General features: G+C 31.2%; 1 protein-coding gene across 1 annotated transcript; it reads right to left on the reverse strand.

Moving 5' to 3' along the window:
• Positions 1 to 18,529: 18,529 nt before the first annotated feature.
• On the reverse strand, positions 18,530 to 19,060 carry LOC107450704 (uncharacterized). Its single transcript, XM_016066556.1, has one exon. The coding sequence runs from the start codon at positions 19,058 to 19,060 to the stop codon at positions 18,530 to 18,532; it is 531 nt and encodes a 176-aa protein (XP_015922042.1).
• Between the last annotated feature and the right edge of the window lie 4,628 nt (positions 19,061 to 23,688).

The following is a 23,688-nucleotide window of genomic DNA, read 5'->3' on the forward strand; positions in this document are numbered from 1 at the left end:
CAGCAGTCAATAAGCACAATCAAACAATCAACAAGTTAATTGAGGAAATCAATCACCAACTACTTTAAAAAGCTGATGTACTGAATGAAACGGAATAACGATTTTGACGTGCTTACACTTGAAACACATCATTGAAGATACCTTTTTAGTAACACCACGAATTTAATATAACAAAAATAAATACAGAAAGTAAAAATCACGAACAGAACATTTCTATACGAGCACAACCTATGCACTCTCATACCAATCTGAAAAAGACAAAAGTTCTTGCTCGTTTTTCCCTCTCGGGGGAAAAGTCTTTCATTAGTTTTTCACTTTTGGGGAAAAAGTTTTATCGTTCTCCCTGTCACAAGTTTTATATTTTCCGTTTCTATATCTTAAAGTCTCACTAACAGTTTTAAATATTGTTACAATTTAGGACATTTATATGATATCATTTTTTTGTTTTTCAATAGCTAAAGAATCAAGTCAATAAATATACAATCAAGCAATCAACAAATTAATTGATAGAATCAACTATCAATTTCTTTAAAAATCTGATATAATGAATCAAATGGCTAAAATATTATTACAATTAATCAATTTTATATAGTATCCTTTCTCAGTTTTTCAATGTCTAAAGAATCAAGTAAATAAGTACAATCAATCAATCAACAAATTGATTGATGAAATTAATCATCATCTATTTTAATACTATGATATAATGAATCAAATGATTTAAAATATTATTTCCATTAGGAACATTTATATAATATCATTTCTTAGTTTTTCAACGTCTAAAGAATCAAATCAATAAGCGCAATCAGTCAACAAATTAATCGATGGAATCAAGCATCAACTACTTTACACCTTTGATATAATGAATTAAACAGTTTCAAATATTATTGCAATTAAGGACATTTATATAATTAAACTATCAACAAATTATAAAAATCAATCAAGTCAGTAAGTATAATCAAGCAATCAACAAATTAATTGATAGAATGAGAAAAACAATTTTTCAAACTTAATAAAACGGAAATCGTTAAGGTGCACATTACACACATAGTAAAAAAAATTGGTGTACAGCTGCCACCACTTTTGAAGTTGAGCTAAAGTAAATTTTTTACAGTTGCATTTTTTATTTACTTTTACACGATTATATTTTCATGTATTTCTTTTTTTTTTTTTTTTTTTTAGACTGGGTNTTTTTTGTTTTTTTTTTTTTTTTTTTTTTTTTTTTGTTTACAGACACCACATATTTTCATGTGCATTAAAATAAATTAAAGAGCTTCATTGTGAGAACATCTCGATCAAAAAACAAGCACATTTTTAATAATTATTTGTACTAAATCTTTGAAACAATCGTTAAACTTTCAATTCAATAAAAAAAAATTTCAGGATATCTGCAGTTCTGTTTTTAAAATGTATTTAATGCGCACCTCAACAACCAAAAATAGGGGCAAATACACACATGGCTATTAGGAGTGGCTGGGTGGTGCAGTTGGTTTGTCGTCAGCCTTCTGAGCCCAAGTCTGCGGGTTCGGTCCCCGGCCCAGACACCGGATTTTCGGGATGCAGAAAATCCTCANTGATAGAATGAGAAAAACAAGCTTTTAAACTTAATAAAACGGAAATCATTAACCCCTTCCTTTTCGCTCCCGTGAAAATGACAGGATGGGATTTCGCCCTCTATTTCTCGCTCCCGTTAAATTTCCAGGCTGGAGTGTCAGTAGTGAAAGGTCAATAAGAGTAAAACTAATTCATTTCTTTTGCCCGGAAAACATTTTATTTCTCATTTTACACACCAGATGACAGAGCCAGGATATTTTTAAGGTAATTGTAGATAGTTAGTTTATTTTAAACTAGATGTCAGCACTAATCAAATACGTGTATTTGGCGAAATAGGCACTTTTATGATCGTTTTCTTGAAAATTAACTGATTGTTAAGGGGTTAAGGTGCACATTACACGCATAGTAAAAAATCTTGGAGTACAGCTGCCACCACTTTTGGAGATGAGCTAAACTAAATTTTTTACAGTTACATTTTTTATTTACTTTTTACTTTTTTACTTTATTTACTTTTTGTTTACAGACGCCACATATTTTCATATGCATTAAAATCAATTAAAAATCTTTATTGTGAGAGCATCTCACATTTTTAGCACAATCAGCACATTTTTAGTAATATATTCGCACTAAATCTTTCAAACAATCTTTATATTTTCAATTTAGAAAAAAAAATTTCATGATATCTACAGTTCTATTTTTAAATTGTATTTAATGTGCACCTCAACAACCAAAAATAGGGGTTAATACACACCTAAACTTACTATTGTGTACCTTGTAAAATGTTTCCTGTACACTAAAAATGGTAGCAACCATTTTACACTAAAGTACTATTTCACTAAGTGTTCCAACTTCATCCAAAATAAGGATACTTCCTGGTGTAAGAAACACTAAGAATGTTGTTTTGCACTACTTAGTGTGAAGTAGATACGACTATGTTTGTAAATTAGTAGCACTAAAATTTATAATTGCAGTGAAATATGATACAAATAAGAATCAGTGAAGTTACTTTTACTAAAGCAAGAATCATAAATTTAGGAGATGTATGTATACAATATTTCTTAAAATAAAACTTGTTTATCAGACACACACAGCATAGACAGAATATTAATATGAATTCAAACAAAACCGAAGTGAAGTTAAATATTATAAAATTATTTCATACAATTCGCAGATTTAAGTAAATCTTATGGGAACATAAATATCTTTTTGAAGCACCTAGAAACATACCATCATTTTTACATTAGTTTAGTCAACAAAAAGATTGAAATTACTTGGCAAATAATCGACCAAAATCAATGCATTTTATGGTCCATTGGAGTAAATTTTATTTTATTTTATAACCGTCGTTTAACAGCTGCCTTAATTTTGGGTTTACGACGACCTATGTTCAACTCCGTAGACTTGTAATTTTCTACCACTGTGAATATTTTACTTCATCACTATGGTCGGTGCGAGACTGGTGCGGAAATCGCATCAACCAGCTATCTCTGGGATTCGAACCCGATTCACTATATTGGAAGGCGAACACTCTATCCCCTGAACCACGGCTCAATAAGGATAATTTTATTTCATAACCCTCGTTGAACATCTGATCCAATTTTAAGTTTACAACTACTAATGATAAGCTCAGTAGCCTTGTAGTTTTGAACTCAATCCAAAAGACAAGAGAACGCCTGGAGGAAGTATTGGGAGAAATTTGCATTCTTGGAGGACTTTTTGATGAAACTAACCCGCATTTGTGTTTACATAGAGAGGAAAAACACAAAAACCTCCCACGATTAGCCTGACGGCTAGGGGCTCTAACCCATGATCCGTCTAACAAGAGGGATATTTTACGTCATCACTGTGATAGGTGCGAGCTGGTGCGGAAGTCGAATCATCTAGCCATCGCTGGGATTCGAACCCGGTTCACTTCATTAGAAGGCAAACGTTCTATACTACGACTTGTATGAGCCACCACTGCTCATTCATAAAAGAGAATTGATCTTTTCTAGTTTTAGTTGGACCAGTTTGTTAATTAAATCCGAAAAGAAACACTATATTTCAGCTATACACTCCATGTAAACAAACCACCATATTGACAGTATCTTCAAATTGGCCATTTATTTGCCTTTTACTTCTAATAATGGTCCATTAAAGTCCCCTTCATTGTTTCACACAAGAATTTAGTTAAAGAGCTTGAATATACACTATTTATTCGCCAAATTTATGAAACTCAGTAAAAAGCAACTTTCTTAACCAATAAACTGCAAATTCGAGTATGCTTTATCAATTGTTCGAGTTAGGATTCAACTACACTTTTTGAAGTGTGTAAGAACGCTCGATTAGGTATTATATTGGAATTAAGTAATCTTTTACATAATTTTTGGAGTTTTTTGAAAGCAAACTCGGATACGTATTACAACACAATTTTTAAACTGCCGAAAACTCTTGACCCCACATTTTAGCGGATTTTCTTAGTTGATCTACAGATTCATTAGGCAATGTACATACTACCGACTTTCACGCATAACATAAGTAACTGCCATCAGTGTGTGGGTGGATGACCACTTTGTTCAGCCTGCTAAGGGACCGAGGGAGTGCAGAATTGGTCCATGCTAAACTGTTTCATCGTGTAGTTCACGACTTCGAGTGAAGGTTCATCGGGCTACCAAAGCAAGTGCGTCCTTTCCTCTGCAGGGGATCAAAATTGTAATGACATGTGTTTGGATCTCGTTCAGACCTCCGCCGACAGCCCATTGTGCAGCTCAAGTTAGACGTTAATAAACTATTACAACTCTTAAAATAATATGCCTCTTCAATACTGTCACTCAGTGAAAAAAAAATTTCTAGCTCTGAAGCAAAGTATATACTTTGGAAATGTTGAATTATAGGAATTGATTCGGAATCTTAATGCGTTTGAGAGAAACTTACAGATTTAATAAAATTTAAAACATATTTCTAAAACATTTTATTTCTAACAAGATCAGTGTATTTTCTCTATTGTTTGAAAAGCTGTTTCTATTGATACTTTCACATACTGATTTTTTGCTTTCATGCCAAAAATATTTGAAACTATTGAAGAAATTGAAGTATTTGAAACTATTTCATGTCAAAAATATTTGAAACATGTTCTAAACTACTGAAAATAAATCATATTTTTAAGAACAACAAAAACATTGCGCGACTTTATAAAATATTGAAAACGGTTAAAAACCATAAGCTTCTCGGAGATTTTTTGTAAACATAAAGTTTCAACGTTGACTTAAAAAAAAGAGAGGAAAAACATATTTCAAACCTATTTCATCATATTGAATTATGAGTTATTATAAGTTTTTATACTCTTCCAGTTTCAATTTTCTTTTATCATTTTTTTGTACATAATTTAACTTTTGCTGTGATTTTGTAATGAGATACATTTTTCTATAAATAAATAAAAAACATCTCTATAAATTACGCAATTTTAACCATGTTCGCGTTTTTTATTCCTTATAAAAAATTAAAAGAAACTACATCTCTTTTTTTACTTCTGAAATTTTCTAACAAAAATTTTTCTTTTAACTCGATTGAAATTTCAATAAACAATAACAACCTTGTTTCAAATTTCTAGAATTAATTACTTCAAAAATCTTAATGGATTGTTCTTCTTACCTTAGGATATAGTATGCTTTAATATGCTTAAATTATGTTTCATTTCGGACAAATTCCATAGTTTTGAAAATAAAAATATATAAATTTAATAAAATATTAATATTTTATAAAAATTAAAAATACAAATTATAATTGTTACATGTAAGTTATAAAATTATTAAGCAATATATAAGGATCCTAATTAATGTTTTTATGAATTAATATTTAAAATATTTCCTAATATAGAAAAGTACAAGAGCAATTTTTTTAGAATATTATATCTAAGGGTTATTTCTAATGAATTAAAATTTACCAAATTCATTTAGATAAATTTCTAGTAAGATTGTTTTTTTACTTTATTCGCAAAAATACTTTATACGCATTACTTTATACGCATGCTTTCTTTATTTTTTACTTTATACGCATGCTTTCTTTCTCATTTTTCAGTGAATATTTAATCACCTTCAAGCAATGATAAATTTAATGAAAATACTAATTAGAATAATGTTAAAATACGACTTTAATTTTACCATATAAATCGTAACATTCAAATAATAAAAAATATTAACTTAAAAAGTTTATTTTTAAATATGAGAATTTCAAATACTATCTCCTATAAAGTGTATTAACTTTCATAATTTATAGTGAATATATTTATAATAAAAACTTTTCGCTCTTAGATTTTTTGTGCCGAATTTGCAAAAATAATTTATTGATTTTGTAATGGATGTTTTGTTTAACCTTAAAAAAATATACTTAATTTCCATTTGCTGTGAAGATTTATTTCTGTTGTAGCCAATAATATATTTAATAAAATGAATGGACTATATATTAGGATAATATTTTATGTAAAACTTGAACATTTAATCTATAAATTATACTCTTTACATATAATGAATGAATGCAATAATGAACACTAAGAAGAATTGACTTATTTACAAAATTCTAAAATTCGATATTTATATAAAAATATTAATAATGAGTTTTTGTGCTGTTCTTTATATAAATTTGGCAGTTAATATATTTTTATATTTACTATATAGATGTATTTCACGAATCATTCCTGATCTCATATATCAGGAAAAATTGAATCAACCAAAAAATTCAAAAGATTCGTAATCTATTTTTTAATATTAATCCAATATCTGATTTCGATTCTTTAATCATGTCACAAAAGTAACTAAATACTTGTAACTAATTCTGTGACGAAATAATATGTTTAGTGTGTTTAAAAATCTCACTTTTACAGAACAAAATCTAAAAATGCTTTTTTGTAGTACATTTATGAATTTCTTAATAGTGATAGCGTTATTATATGCCAGACAATCCAGGGTGGGCCGGAGTCTTTGCTTGAATTCTATTCCTCTGGGTTCTATTTTTGTGCGCTGTTTCTTTTCCTCTATAGTCGGTCTTCACGAGATCCATCTGACCGTTTTTCTGAGTTCTATTTTCCTGCTTGTTAGTGGTTTATGAAATATAATTTTCCTTTCATCGTTCATTCTAAGTTAATTCTAATCGTTCGTTCTAAGTTAATTCTAATCGTTCATTCTAAGTTAATCGTTCATTGGAGTTAATTCTACTCTAAACAAAGTTAATTTCTGTCTCATGTAAAAGAGATATGTTTACAAAACTGTTCGTTAAAATCTACAGATTTTGAGGTTGCAAATGCAGAAATTAAAAATTTCAATTTAAAAGAAAGATATACATATTGTTTCAAGGCAATTATATTTTTACTTCATTCATTCTAAATTTATGAGCTACCCAGTTCATTATTTTAATTTTTATATATTTTAAAATATTTGATTTTCTGTATGTTTAATATTGGTTGGAGTTAATTCCAATCTAAACGATATTAGTTTCTGCTTCAGGTTAAAATGAAATGTTTACAAAACAGTTCATTAAAATCTATATATTTTACGGTTGCAAATACAGAATTTAAAATTTTAAATTTAAAAGGAAAAAATTGAATTATTCTAAGACAGTTATTTTTCTACCTCATTCATTCTAAATTTATGAGCCCATCTAGTTCATTATATGAATTTTTATGTATTTTAAAATATCTGACTTTCTGTAGAATTAATAGAGGTCGAAGTTAATTCTTCTCTAAGCGATGTTAATTTCTGTATCAGGATCTATAGTTCTTCTTCGGGATCTTTCTTCAGTCATAGATTCGAAGGTTGCAAATGCAAAAATCAAAATTTTAAATTTAATTAAAAAAAATTTAACCTACTTTAAGACAGATACTTTTTACTTTAGCACATGTTGAAAAAAGTGCAATTTTAAAGCATTAAACGACAAAAGTGAGTTAGTAATTAGTTTTAAATTTTTAATGAATTTAAGCAACACTTAAGAATTATTTTTACTGTCATTATTTTTAAAAATGTTTTTTTTTCTTAAAGTACTTAAATTTTGAACTATATTTGAAGATCTGCATCATTTAGTAATAATGTTATACGAAATTTCAAATTGCACTCGGGAAAAAAATCCGTCAAAATTACAGCACTGCATGGTAATGATATTTCTGGTATCAGCATCGTCCAGAGTTTCTGATTTTAGTTATATGTGATTCGACCAGATTTTTTGACCAACGGCGCATCGGAAAGTAAACATTTTTTTTTACACCCCACAAATTTTTTTTGCCCACCTGGAGAATGACCTTTCGTCCCACAGGCATCTGAAAGGCAGATTTGTTGACCACTCTTACAGGGGCACCATATTATGTGGGCCAATGTTGCTCCCACAGTGAGGGCAGATAGTAAAGAGGAATGAAAGAACATCAATGCCTTGCCCGAGATTCAGACCCAGAACCTTTCTGATGCAAGGGCAGTTCTCTAACACCTACACACGCCTGTCGGCTAGGAAAGTAAACATGTAAATAAAAGAAAAATAACCGAAAAACTCATAACAATTTATTGAAATTTTGTGATGACTGAAAATCGCATTACGAAAGAAAATCCGTAAAATGTCTCAATTTAGGGAAAAGAGGGAAATCTTAGAGATTACTATTGGGTTATTAAATAGGGTGCGCGATTCCCACGTAGAGTAAAGGGAAAAATGTCTTTACTTTTTATTAAGGCATGCTTGAGCCAAAAATGGATTTAAGGACAGGATGTGAATTTAAAAGTGTGAGAAAGTGTTTCGATTTGAATAATAAAATAAAAGAAAAGGAAAAGAATAACAGAAAAAGATTAATTTAAGCTTTTTATGTTGTTTTACACCCAAAAATTATTAAAATGCTAAATATAATATTTTTTACTCCTGTATTTCGGCCTAAATTAATACAAAATAATGAAAGAGAAAAGAAAAATATGTTTTATAAGAATCACCTGCATCAAAGGGTTAAATAAAAATAAAGCATTTTCTTTAATGTAAAATAATGCATATTCTGCTGTCAAAGTTATTCTTCTCAATTCAGACTTTCAGTCAAGTGAATATAAAGAAATAAAGTTGTCAAGAAAGATATATGTTTTGTGAAACACCAAACACACACAAGTCTTTAAAAACAGAAGAACTAATGCCTATATGTCATTTTTCTGCTTCAGATGTCATTTATATTGTCGAAACATTCAAAGGTATGTAACAGCATAAAAGCAGTAAAGAACATCATTTGCAAAATAAACACTTTGCAAAAAATTCTTCTTTTTTGAAGCACTGATGCATTGTGACATAATGTTGAAGACTCTAAGAGTTTTGAATTTTTTTAAGCTTAAATCTGCAATGATATCAAAGAAAGTGTATTGCAATAAATGAAAATAACAACTTTTAAAGCCGATACTTGTTCAATATGGAAAAAAAAGGATTCCAGATTTGAGGATTCAATTTCTTTAGCTTTTCCTTTAAATTCATTTTCATTTATTTCGATTATGTTTATTACTTTCGTTTTATAATAATCTGAATATAAGTCACACAAAATCAAAAGAACATATCGTTGAACAGATACAAGACGTTCTGTTTCCCCAACATTGGTAAATATTTATAGAATTCACTTGAAAAATAAAGTCATCAAAGTATAACAAAATACACGGTGGTAAAAATTCTGATAAAATAACCGTACGGTATGATAATTAAAATTCAGGTAAAAAAAATTTGAGAAAAAAAACATACGTCTGGTTCATAAAACCAATATATACGGTATTTCAACGATCGATTCATTCGATAATTTTCCCGTTCATATGGTAAAGGCTTACCGGAATTTCTGGTTTTCAAAATTATAGTTCTTATTACCACATACTTAGTGAGAAATACAAACTGAAAAGTAAATTTAACGAAATAAATGGTTTTCATGCCATGCAAAGTATGATAAAATTACCAAATTTTTACCACACTCAACAAATTTTATCACATATTATAAAACCGTATTTTATTGTTAATCAATCCAAAATCGTTACCAAGGTATGTAATAACGCTTTGGTAAAAATTCCAGAACTTTTTTTTCAAAAATAAATATTAGAGCTAGGAAGGATAATAAACTTTACCAAAACCTTGTAAATCATTAATAAGGAAGGCGCAATTAAAATTAAACAAAACCGATAAGACTGACAAATGAATGTTGAATGCGTTTCTACTAATCGTCTTTTACCTTTTTCCTGGCAATCAAACAGTTTTTAATCACATCACATCTTCACTATTGATGACTTGTCAGGTTACCATAACGTACTTGCTTTTCCCTGCTTTAACATCAATTTGCGACTATTAACAAGTTTAGTTGATTTTAATGAATTTTTTGACAGAAATGTCCTAACTTGCAGGAGTGATTACAGAATACCTTGTTTTAAAAAAATACACCCAAGAATTTCTTTTGCGAGAGCTCATTTTCATCAACCCTGAATCTTCATGAATCTTTCAAACGTGTTCTTGTGCCACAATAGCTTTAGTCTGCAACCTAATTAACATTTAAAATCCTCAACTAGTGTCATTTGAACCAATCTTTAAAACTAATCTTAAAACACAGAACATTCAAATGCAATTAGTTTTATGGATCTTTTATCTGCATATCGTCTTCGCGCATATTTTTAATAGCGTAATTCTTAATATATCGGAATTTTTTAACTTTTTCTTAATCAGTGAACTCCTCCTCCGCGAAGGAGCGAACTCTATAAATTTGAGGAAGCGTTAAACACATTTTTGTTGTCTAACGCATTCCGAAATGCAAAACACATCCTAAGAATATTTGTACGTCAACAGCTTTAATCTACTACTTAACCAACATTTAAAACAATCGATTGATACTAACTGAACCAATATTTAAAACCTATATTAAAAATCAGTACATTCAAATCTAATACAGGCTCTTTCATCTGCATATGAATACCATGCATATTTTTTATTACGTGGCATCTTAACGCATCAGAACTTTTTTATATTTTTCTCAACTAGGATATTAAAAAGTTTCTAAATAACTTCACTAAAATATTTCATAGATATTGATTATTTAATTTTATTAAATACCGTTTGTTATATATTTTATATTTAATTAGTGTTTTTCGCAGGCAAATTACCTGTCTTCTTTGTATGTCACACCCAATATTGTACGACTCATCCTAACAACAATTTTCTTAATTTGTCCGAACACATTGTCCTTAATTGGATTAGTAAGCCTACTGTATTTGTGTTGGCTAAAGAAGGGATAATTAATCAGGGACAATTTATTTTGTCATTTTATGTAGGATTAGGATATTTCTTGTAGAAATGAGCTATTGAAGCATAAACTTTCAAAATTGTAATTTTTATTTTTATTTCATTATGAGGAGAAAAATTTTGATAGGCAACGTTTTCAGAATTTCAGTCTCCTTTGGTGGTCAGTGGGTTAGTTAGAACAAATATTCAATTCATTTTGTCCACACTGTAAAAAAATACCAATTGTTTGCTTGTTTTTTTTTTTTAATTTCTCCGTATTTTTAATGTTTTAAAGCCGTTTTGTTCGCAAAATGGTTTTTTGTTTAGTTTTCTATCCTAATCAAAAACGAATTAAATCCGTCAGCTGAAATTTCAGTTTTTGCCGTGCAGTTTTGCGCTCCGTAATATAACTTTACCTTTTCTCCAATCATTTTACGAATATTACTTTATAACATCTACTTCATGTTTTTAAATATCACAAAAATTAACCTATGGTTTTACTTTGTTAAACCATGAAATTGTTACAATATTGAATTTTGCGAATTTAGTACAATGTTGAAGCGAAATTCTCACTATCACAATTTCTTCATAATGTTATAATTGAGCCACACTGGATCAGGGTACAGACAGTGTGCCTCCCAATGAAGTGACTAAAATTCGAATCGATACAAATACTAAAAACGATCAAAATAATAATAGAATAATTGATACAAATTATAAAATATTCGCATCTAAAGCGAGTAAAGATTTACTTCGCAACTTTTGCAGAGGAAACTTTTTCCATATGGTAAAAGTCTTTTATATTTGGTATTGTGGTAAAGGTCTATTATTACTTTGTTGCATAAGCTTCTTTTGTTACAGTAAAAAAACAGTATGATTACGGATTTTCTTCGTAATTTTTAAGGATAAAACTTATTTTTGGATGGTGCAAAACCATTGAGGCTAAGGATTTAGAATATTTAACGGTTTTGCTAAACCATTTCAGCTACTGGCTTGAAACCTTAAATTATAAGGATTTCTTTTCACAGTGTATCAGTCTGATCCAGTGTATCTCAACCTTCTTTGTAACTATGACCCTACTAAGCCCTTTTTTTTAAAAATAATATTTAATTCTTTCTTAATATTTTTTTAATTATATGTTTATAAAAATATTGTAAAATTATTATATTAATAATAGAACAAAAAATGACAAATTCATTAATTAAATAAACCTAACATATGCATACTCCTTAATATCCAAAATTGAAATGTCACTAAATGCAATTGAATAATATGTTTTTTTTAATATATCACAAGGTAATTTTTGAGCAAGTAAATTCTTAAAACTTATAATGAAGAACAGAATTTTAGGTACAATCAAGTTTGGCTGAAAGATTTTTTTATATTATTTTAATTATTAATACACATTATAATTTAAATCTAGTGGGATTCTTGCAATTGATGATTGTTGCAAAAAACATTTCATCTCAGTTACCAATTCAGGTAAATTCAGTCTCAAGTTTCGCCTTTTTCGCGTATAGCCGATTTTTTTTAAGTAGCAGCAATTTATTTATGGAACTAAACCTACATCCAGCTAAATGGGTAACAAACACTTTTCTTGGATATTTGGTTGTATATAGATATAGTGTGATTTTTCCTAGATTTATACTTCAGTAGAGAAATTCTGTAAGACCGTTCACTCCCTTTTGTGCAATAACATTGCTAAAATACAGGTTTGTATAATATAGGTTTTCCGCACTCGATTAATGACTGAGAGTCACAATGTTACTCTTGGTGCACCGAGTTTTAAATAACCTCCTTTAAAAATCAAATTACGCTTTTGTGGGTCCTAAGCCTCTACGTTGGGCAATACTGGTCTAAACTAGCATATTTAATACACTGCTAACAGTTTAAAAGCAAATGACTGATTGTGTTACAATGCGCGTTGTTTCTAGAGAGGTAGTGCCTAGTTAAAGAAATTGTTTTTGCATGATGTGGAACTTTTTTTTTGTATATGTGATAAATAGAAAAAGAGATCATGCCTAAATATCGATTTCGGTCAAGTACATCCTGTAATGTATATGGATTAACAGTAAGTCGATGAGTTTCAGTAGCGTATCATACATTGCCATACTACTGGTATTATACGGAATTCGTTTGAGATTTCACTTTGTTTCAGTGGCCCCCATTATCCTTAAAATACTATCTAATTGTGCATTAGCAGGATACAGTTGAAAATGACCTCCGGATTCTAGACTCACCAGTCTTAGCGAATTAGAAAGTACAATTCGGGTGTCACAAAGGAACTCCTATACATCACCTTGTACACAACGAATCTGCATTGTACAACATTCTGGATCAAATTACGATGTAAAGTACCGGCACTTTGGGTTCATCATAAGTTCATTTTTACCTTAAGATATCACACCACAAAATTTTATAGTAATACTCATGTAATTAGAGTTATCCAGTGACTTTGCGGTAAACATTACAGTAAAAATTACCATATATCAGATTTTTTGTCCCGCAACATGTTCCAGAAAAAATAAATTTTATGACAAAAAGTACCAGTACCGTAATTTGATTAGGAATTTTGTACAGCGAAGTCTGTATTGAAGGTGTCCAAAAAACATTGTAGGGACGGTCATAAAGTGTACACTCAGAATACCCTTGCTAGATCACTGTTATATAAGTTGTTCTTTAAAAACCGTCAGCTTTAAAGCCTATTGTCTGTTCTTGATGTGTGAGATAGAGATATCATGCATGGTGTGACTTGAAGAAACACATAATTGCAATGATGCACACATGTGCATCATTTCGAGCACAGTGTGAACCTGTTGATTCATTCATATTCATAAAATGTTCAGAAATTTTTTTTAGCAATCTTCTATCTAACAATAGAGGGAGGAAAGAAATAACCTAAATTCTTCACGCAAATGTTTCTAGGTTGCAAGTTATTTATTATTTATTTTTTTCAATTTTGAATTTTGATCTTACTTAAGCATATTTTTAAAGTATCGATCAAAATTTTCCCCCTAATGTGCTTACGCTAGCTTTAAATCTTGGTGTTAAAGAACTTTAACCCTCGGTAGTTTTAGTTGTTGTTGACGTATGCCTGTTTAGGCAGAGGGGGTGCGATTGCTCTTGCTTTCCAGTGGCGCCATCTATGACCAAGAATTCGACTTCTGCCACACCATGCGTCACACCCGTTTATAGGGCTGACCCATTCATACATCCATTCATTCATCCACAGATCGCAATTTTGACCTGAATCAGAGAACGATCGATCTCCAATCCAGTACCATTAGAGGTATTGATTTNAAATCATTACCAAGGTATGTAATAACGCTTTGGTAAAAATTCCTGAACTATTTTTTCAAAAATAAATATTAGAGCTAGGAAGGATAAGAAACTTTACCAAAACCTTGTAAGTCATTAATAAGGAAGGCGCAATTAAAATTAAACAAAACCGATCACATTGACAAATGAATGTTGAATGCGTTTCTACTAATCGTCTTTTCCCTGGCAATCAAACAGGTTTTAATCACGTCTTCACTATTGATGATTGGTCAGGTTGTCATAACGTAGTTGCTTTTTCCCTGCTTTAACATCAATTTGCGACTATTAATAAGTTCAGTTGATTAAATGATTTTTTTGACAGAAATGTGCTAAAACTTGTAAGAGTGATTACAGAATACATTGTTCCTTGTTTAAAAAAAGCACACACCCTAGAATTTCCTTTGCGAACGCTCTAGTTTTCATCAAATGTGAATCTTCATGAATCTTTCAAGCACGTTTTATGCCACAATAACTTTAGTCTGAAACCTAATTAACATTTAAAACTATCAACTAGTATCATTTGAACCAATCTTTAAAACTAATCTTAAAATACAGATAATTGAAATGTAATTAGTTTGATGGATCTTTTATCTGCATATCGTCTTCGCGCATATTTTTAATAGCGTAATTCTTAATATGTCGGAAATTTTTAACTTTTTCTTAATCAGTGAACTAAAAAGCTCCCATTAACTTCACTAAAATAGTTTAACGCTTCCTCCTCCGTGAATGAGCGAACTCTATAAATTTGAGGAAGCGTTAAACACATTTTTGTTGTCTAAAGCATTCCGAAATGCAAAACACATCCTAAGAATATTTTGCACGTTAACAGCTTTAATCTACCACTTAACCAACATTTAAAATCACCAATTGATGCCAACTGAACCAATATTTAAAACCTAGCTTAAAAATCAGTACATTCAAATCTAATACAGGCTCTTTCATCTGTATATCAATACCATGCATATTGTTATTGCGTAACATCTTAACGCATCAGAACTTTTTTATATTTTTCTTAACAAGGATATTTGTTTTAAAATGTTTCTAAATAACTTCACCGAAATATTTTATAGATATTGATTATTTTATTCTATTAAATTCTGTTTGTTATATATTTTATATTCAATTAGTGTTTTTCTCAAGCAAATTACCTGTCTTCTTTGTATGTCACACCCAATATTGTACGACTCATCCTAACAACAATTTTCTTAATTTGTCCGAACACATTGTCCTTAATTGGATTAGTAAGCCTACTGTATTTGTATTTGCTAAAGAAGGGATAATCAGGGGCAATTTATTTTGTCATTTTATGTAGGATTATAGGATATTTCATGTAGAATTGAGCTATTGAAACATAAACTTTCAAAATTGTTATTTTTATTTTCATTTCATTATGAGGAGAAAAATTTTGATAGATAACGTTTTCAGAATTTCAGTCTCCCTTGGTGGTCAGTGGGTTAGCTTAGAACAAATATTCAATTCATTTTGTCCACACTGTAAAAAAATAACAATTGTTAGCTCGTTTGTTTTTTTAATTTTTCCGTATATTTAATGTTTTAAAGCCGTTTTATTGACAAAACGGTTTTTTTCGTTAAGTTCACAAAACGGTTTTTTCCGTTTTTTATCCTAATCAAAAACGGATTAAACCCGTCTGCTGAAATTTCAGTTTTTGCCAAGCAGTTTTGCGTTCTTTAATATGACTTTACCTTTTCTCCAATCATTTTACGAATATTACTTTACTTCACGTTTTCGAATATCATAAATGTCCCGCAGTGGACTGATCGTTAAGACACGGTTCCCAGCAGATCACCGAAGTCAAGTATCACTGGCTGCGGTCAGTGGGCGGGTGGGTGACCACTTGGATCAGCCTGCGTAGGGACCGAGGGTGTGCGGTATTGGTCCTCGTTAAACTGTTCTACCGTAAAGCGCTCGACTTCGCGTGCAGGTCGTCGGGCTACCGAAGCGGGAGTGCCATCCCCTCCGCAGAGGATCAAAATTGTGATGGCATGTCTTCGGATCATCCTCAGGGATGTTTCCCAGACCGTCGCCAATTGCCCATTGTGCAGCTCTAGAGCGACGTACAACAACAACAATATCATAAAAATTAAACTGTTGTTTTTCTCTGTGAAACCATGAAATTGTTACAATATTGAATTTTGCGAAATTAGTTCATTAATAGTCAATTAGTTGCAATTGAAGCGAAATTCTCACTATCACAATTTCTTCATAATGAAATAATTGAGTCACGCTGGCTCAGGAGACAGACAGTGTGCCTCCCAATTAAATGACTAAAATTCGAATTGATACAAACACTAAAAACGATAAAAATAATAATAGAATAATCGATACAAATTATAAAATAATCACATCTAAGGCAAGTAAAGACTTACTTCTCAATTTTTACAGAGAAAACTCTTCCCATATGGTAAAATTCTTTTATATTTGGTATTACGGTAACAGGCTATTATTTTGCTGCATAAGCTTCTTTTGCTACCGTAAAAAAACATTATGATTAAGGATTTTCTTCGTAATTTTTAAGGATAAAAGGTACAAAATCATTGAGGTACAAAATCAAAGGTACAAAATCATTTTTTAAGGTACAAAATCATTGAGGCTAAGGATTTCGAATATTTAATGGTTTTGCTGAACCATTTCAGCAGCCGGTTTGAAACCGTAAGTTTTACAGGATTTTTTTACAGTATATCAGTCTAAACCAGTGTATCTCAACCTTCTTTGTAAATATGACCCTACTAAGCCTTTTTTTAAAATAATATTTAACTCTTTTTTAATAATATTTTAAAATTATATGTTAAAAATATTGTAAAATAATTATATTGATTATTGAACAAAAAATTAGAAATTCATTAATTAAATAAACCTAACATATCCATAATTCTTAATATCCAAAATTGAAATGCCACTAAGTGCAATTGAAATATAGGTTTTTGGAAGAAATCACAAGGTAATTTTTGAGCACGTAAATTTTTCAAACTTATAATGAAGAAGAGAATTTTAGGTATAATTAAGTTTGGATGAAAGATTTTTCTACATTATTTTAATTATTAGTACAAATTATTATTTAAATCTAGTATTCTTGCAATTGATGATTGTTGCAAAAATATTTTATCTCAGGTACCAATTCAGGTAAATTCAGTCTCTAGTTTCGCCTTCTTTTTGCGTCTATCCGAATTTTTTTAAGTAGCAGCAATTTTTTTATGAAACAAAACCTACATCAAGCTAGATAGGTAACAACACTTTTCTTGGATATTTGGTTGTATTTAGATACAGTGTGATTTTTCCTAGATTTATACTTCAGTAGAGAAATTCGATAAGACCGTTCACTCCCTTTTGCGCAACAACATTGCGAACAAAAGTTAATATAGGTTTTATAATATAGGTTTTCCGCACTCGAGTAACAACTGAGAGTCACAATGTTACTCTTGGTGTACCGAGTTTTGAATAACCTCCTTTGAAAATCGAATTAAGCTTTTGTGGGTCCTAAGTCTCTACGTTGGACGTGGCATGTTGCCCAACTAAACTAACTAACTAATTGGTCTAAACTAACGTAATTAATATACTGCTAACATTTTAAAAGCAAATGACCGATTGTGTTACAATGCGTGTCGTTCCTAGTGAGGTAGAGTACAGTTAAATAAATTGTTCTTGCATGATGTGGAACTTTTTTTTCGTACGTGTGATAGATGGAAAAAGATATTATTCCTAAATATCGATTTCGGTCAAGTACATCCTGTAATGTATATGAATTAACACTAAGTCTATGAGTTTCAGTAGCGTATTATACCTTGCCGTACTACTGGTATTAGATGGAAATCGTTTGAGATTTCCCTTTGTTTCAGTGGCCCCCGTTATCCTCAAATCTTTATCTAATCGTGCATTAGCAGGATGCAGTTGAAAATGACCCCCGGAATCAAGATTCACCAGTTTTAACGAATTAGAAAGTGAAATTCGGGTGCCACAAAGGAACTCCTATACAACACCTTATACACAAGGAATCTTCATTGTAAAACATTCTGGATCAAACTACGGCGTAAAGTACCGGCACTTTGGGTTCATCCTAAGTCCATTTTTACCTTAAAATATTTTTTTTTCCAATGGCCAAGGTTACAAAAGATCACTCACCACAAAGGGAGTAACAACAGAATAAACAAACACAAAACAAAAACAAACGTGGCAAGAAAAGTCTATGAACCCAATGAGTCTCTGGCGCGCCAGTAACGGTCACACAAAGAGATGTCCCCCAGTGCCGGGCAAAGATGAAGGTGGTCTGCATCCATCTCCGCTTGAAGGTCACAGAGCGTACAGAAAGGGGCTTCATCAACATGAATTCGATGGAGATGTTTGACTCAGCAACTGCCCTACGTCTTGGCCACATAGGACGATTTTTGAGATTATTCCACCAGATTTTACCAGAATTTTTCTAAGTGTATTGGTTTAAAGAGAGATCCATCATCTTTTTCTTGATTAGGCGCTTGGCACTAGTGAGAGGGACAGCTTTCTTTGATGTCTGTAGGATAGAAGCTCCCTGCTTAGCAAGATGGTCTACTAACTCATTACCAGCTACACCGCAGTGTCCCGGGATCCACTGCAAAACAATTTCCTTAGAAAGCCCAAACAGACCCTGTAGGAGTTCTTTACACTCAAGGATGTTAAAGGAGACAGGAGTAGTGTTTGAAATCACAGCAAAAATTTCCGCTTTTGAGTCACAAAAGATAACAGCCATAACAAAACTGTTCAGATGACAGTGCAGCTGCGATAGAGCTACACGAATAGCAGCAACCCCACCATCAAAGGCAGTTGTGAAATTTCCAGTTGAAAAATAAAGAGAGAACAGATAGCTGCAAACCCCTCCTCCTGCGTTGTCAGTGTCCTTCAAAAGTCTACCATTGGTATAGATATGTACCCAATCGGGTTCAAGATATAAGGTGCTTATTGTTTCCAGAGCAAGCATTCTTAATGAAATACTCAATTAATTAGAGTTATTCAGTGATTTTGTTGTAAGTATTATTGTAAAAATTACCGTATATCAGATTTTTTGCCCCGCAACATGTTCCAGAAAAAATTTATTTTATGATAAAAAGTACAAGTACCGTAATTTTATTAGGAATTTTGTACAGTGAGGTCTGTATTGAAGGTGTCCAAAAAACATTGTAGGGACGGTCATTGTTCAATATAAGTTGTTCTTTAAAAACCGTCTGCTTTAAAGTCTACTGTCTGTTCTTGATGTGTGAGATAGCGATATCATGCATGGTGTGACCTGAAGAAACGCATAATTGCAATGATGCACACATGTGCATCATTTCGAGCACAATGTGAACCTATTAATTCATTTATATTCGTAAAATGCTCTGATTTTTTTAGCTATTTTCTATCCAAGCATCGAAGGATGAAAAAAATAACCTAAATTTTCACTCAAATTTTTTCTATGTTGCAAGTTATTTTTTATTTTATTTTTTAAATTTGATCTCAAATGAGAGCATATCTTACAAGTATCGATCAAAATTTTCCTCCTAATGTGCTTACGCTAGCTTTGAATCTTAGTGTTAAAGAACATTAACCCTCGGTAGTTTTAGTTGTTGTTGACGTATGCCTGTTTAGGCAGAAGGGGTGCGATTGCTCTTGTTTTCCAGTGGCGCCATCTATGGCCAAGAATTCGACTTCAGTCACACCATGCGTCACACCCGTTTATAGGGCTGACCCATTCATACCATACATCCATTCATTTACAGATCGCAATTTTGACCTGAATCAGAGAACGATCGATCTCCAATCCAGTACCATTAGAGGTATTGATTTGTTATGGGAACATGGAGGACTATTGCGACTCGACAGATTTAACGTGCATCCGTCACTTTACTACACGGGGAGTCAGTAAAGCCGGCGAGGTTCGAACCCACGAACTCTCGGACTTGGGCCCAGCGCTCTACCGTCCAGGTTATCCCGGCCTTTTAGTTTTGCTTCGCAATGCTGATCCAAACATTTCTCTTCTTAGCCTTTATTTTTGTTTGGATTGTTACTTTATTGGATTTTTCTCAGCCTCTTATTTCCTTTCATTCTTTCTGTATGACATAGCCATGCTAACAGACTACATTTTATAAATTTAATAATTAAAAATTCAATATTGTTTCAAGTTCTTTTAATTCTCTACGAAATATTACAGAAATATTTTATAATCAAGATGGAAGTCGTGGTATTTTTTCTCCAAAACCATTCTTAAAAACATTCTCTCGAGAAGTTTAAAAATGTGGTCTATCGTTTTTCTGACCCAAAACTTTCATGTCATAGTTATGCAAATACAACCACTTGAATAAGTTGCATCATATTTAGAAACATTCCCTTACATTTGTAGCTTTATTTTTAAATCCATTTTAAAGTCAAAATGCTTGTATCAGAAGTAACTGGCATAATAAATCAAAGTCAATCTTTCAAAATCAGGAAACTTTGAAGTTTTTTTGAAATGCCTGTCATAGATAACGCTTCTTACTTATGTAACTCACTGTTTTTCAAAAAATATCAGAACCATTTCTAGGAAAAAAATATAAATTCCTTTCAAAATTATCTTCAAAAAAGGTAGAAATCAGTTGCTTCTAAATTGTCTTTGACAGACAATCTCTTTTCAAAAACCATCGATTTTCGTCAAATGTTTTTTCCTTTTCTTATAGCATCATGACTATGCAATAAAGAATAGTCCTTTTCTTATTCATTGTCTACATATACTCCAGAAAACTTTTTTCATTGTTATGGTATTAGGCTCTTTGTTTTAAACCAGCTTTATCCGTTTCTAAAAATTTTGATTTGTGTGATACTTTAATTACCTGTTTTGGATATTTTTGTATAACATAAAAATTCTTTTAATACCCTTTCAGTTTTATTTTTTTTTGCATGGCATACAGTGTCTTTTAATTACCTGTTTTGAATATTTTCATATTACATAAAAATGATTTTAACAACCGGTTTTGGGTTTATCGTATAGATGGCATACAGTGTATTTTAATTACGTGTTTTGGATACTTTCGTATAACGTATAAATTGTTTTAATTAGTATCCGCCTGGGATTTTTTGTATCTCATATTAATGTATGTTTAGGATATTTTTGCTCAACATACAATGAGCTTTGATCTGTTTCTACTTTTTTGCATAACATACATTGTATTTAAATTGCTTGTTTTGGATATTTTCGTATAGTATACAAAGGGTTTTAATATTCTGCGTTGGATTTCTTGGATGGCATCCAGCGTGTTATAATTACCTGTTTCGGATATTTCCGTATATTATACAAAAAGATTTAGTTACCTGCGTTCTACATAGCATCTAGTGTGTTTTATTACCTCTTTTGGATATTTTCGTTTAACATACAAAGAGTGTTAATTTTCTTCGTAGGATTTTTTGCATGGTATACAGTGTGTTTTAATTACTTGCTTTGAATGTCTTCGTTTAACCCAATAGCGGTTTAGAGAATGGGAAAAATTGGAAGAATGTTACCCTAAGATACACCATTTCCCTATATAAGAACAGAGGAAGACATTTTAACATGGACATTTGCGTTACATGGAGAGTTAAAACCGCGGAGACTTCACAAGGTTAACAAGATTGCAAAGTAATCTAAGCCATGACCTGTTCCCCACTGAAGATATTTTATGTCAGAGTTGTGGTTGGTACGAGTCGAGGGCAGAATTCGTGACTACCAGAAAACGTTGGGATTCGAACATGGGTCACCTCATTAAGAGACGAGTACGTTCTCCAATAAGCCACCTCAGCTCATTAACAAATTCTTATGTTTTATCTGCTGAGCACATGATTAGATATTTGTATTTCTTAATGTTTATCTGAAAAGACAAAAATAAATTCACGGGGACCAACGCCATGCTACAATAATTCTGTTGCAGGAGTGATGACTGTAAACGCCCTCTATAAATCAATATATTTTAAGCTGAAATACTTTATTTCATATATAGATTACGTTCTTCGCTTCATTCTAAGAGTTACTTCTACAGTAACAATTCAACTATTAAAAATTGATTCTATTTATTTATTATTTGTGTGTGAGCTATAAGCTGCAATTTATTTCGTCTGATTTAGAAAAAATGATGTGGATATCAGGTTGCTATGACGACATGATAGAACAAATTGAGTATACAAAAAATGTAATGTTTTCTTTTATAAAATAGAGACAGAATTTTTATTAAATAAATTTGAGAATGAAAGAATATCGAACTTTCTGATAGATTCTCGTAACGTTTGTGGAAAAAATTATGACTCATTAAAAAATATATGACTTATTAAAAAACATAACACTTTTAATTTACAAAAGTTGTTCCACAAAAGTTGTATCATCACAACAACCCCAACATCATTTTCTTTTTAAATAATAACGAGACAACTTGTTGCTTAGAATTTACGCACCATTAATTTATAAATAAATGGAATCAACTTTTCATAACTTCTGTATTATCTCTGATATAAAGTCACTACCAATATTTACTGTAACAAATTGCTTAATTAAAGTGGCTAATAAAATAATCTCCAACACTGAAACATGACAATACATTTTGCGATAAATTCTGTTCGTGCGTTTTTTCCTTATAAAATATTTAAAAAATGCATAAAAATTAAAATGATACAGAATAAATATAAAGCATGAATCCCCAAGCAATGTTGGTTGCTTCATCCTGCATTAAATAAAACTGCTTGCAAAATGGTGTACTGTTAGAAACACCTTGGTTAAAAGGGATAAATAGCAATTTATTTAATAGTTATTTAAGCATATTCAAGCTAAACAGTCAAATGACCGTAAGAAAGATGGCATTCAAATAGTTAAATGTGAGAAATATTGTTTATTAATCGCATTCACCTAATACGGTTAAACTAATAAACTTTTACCACCTCAACTACATCCATATAATGAAGCAACTTAGTTCGTTACAGCTAGGTATATATTATAGCCATGAGGGCTAATTAGTCAGTCTCATGACCGACTGAACAGGGGTTCGAGTCCCAACGCTAACATCACAAAATTTTCCAGTTACAACATACGTCAACATATGAAGAATTTCCAGTGTCCTGCACTTCTGACCCTGAGCTTATAAAAAACGGTACTCTGATTCACACATAGATGGCAGCACCATCAAGCTGCTTAACACACAAAAAAGTCTAGCATTTCAACCACAACTCCTATAGTTTGTCTACGGTAAGAACTCCCCCCGCCACAAAGTCTGAGGCCGTCTGCTGCTAAGGAAACAAGAATAGTACATTTCAGGGAGGGTAGCTTCTCCTCACTTTAGGGCAATACGAAGAAAAATATTCCCTTTCTCTCTCCCACCCGAGACAAAACCTGTCCTAAATAGTGACCCACACCCCTATTTGAAATAGTTATACCTCGTTGCCATAGTCACCGCCACGGATCCAGACTAATGTCTAGGGGAGTTCTTACTTTAGACAAACTATATGCTAATTACATTAATCCTAATTCCATAAGCCCAGTTCCAATGTCCAGTTAATTGTTTTTTAAAACCATGCTAGTTATAAATGGTTAAAATAAACATGTAGTTTTGTATTTATGGTTGTTTAACCACATCAGTT

Source organism: Parasteatoda tepidariorum, chromosome 10, assembly GCF_043381705.1.
Source record: "Parasteatoda tepidariorum isolate YZ-2023 chromosome 10, CAS_Ptep_4.0, whole genome shotgun sequence".
In the NCBI taxonomy this organism is placed as follows: domain Eukaryota; kingdom Metazoa; phylum Arthropoda; class Arachnida; order Araneae; family Theridiidae; genus Parasteatoda; species Parasteatoda tepidariorum.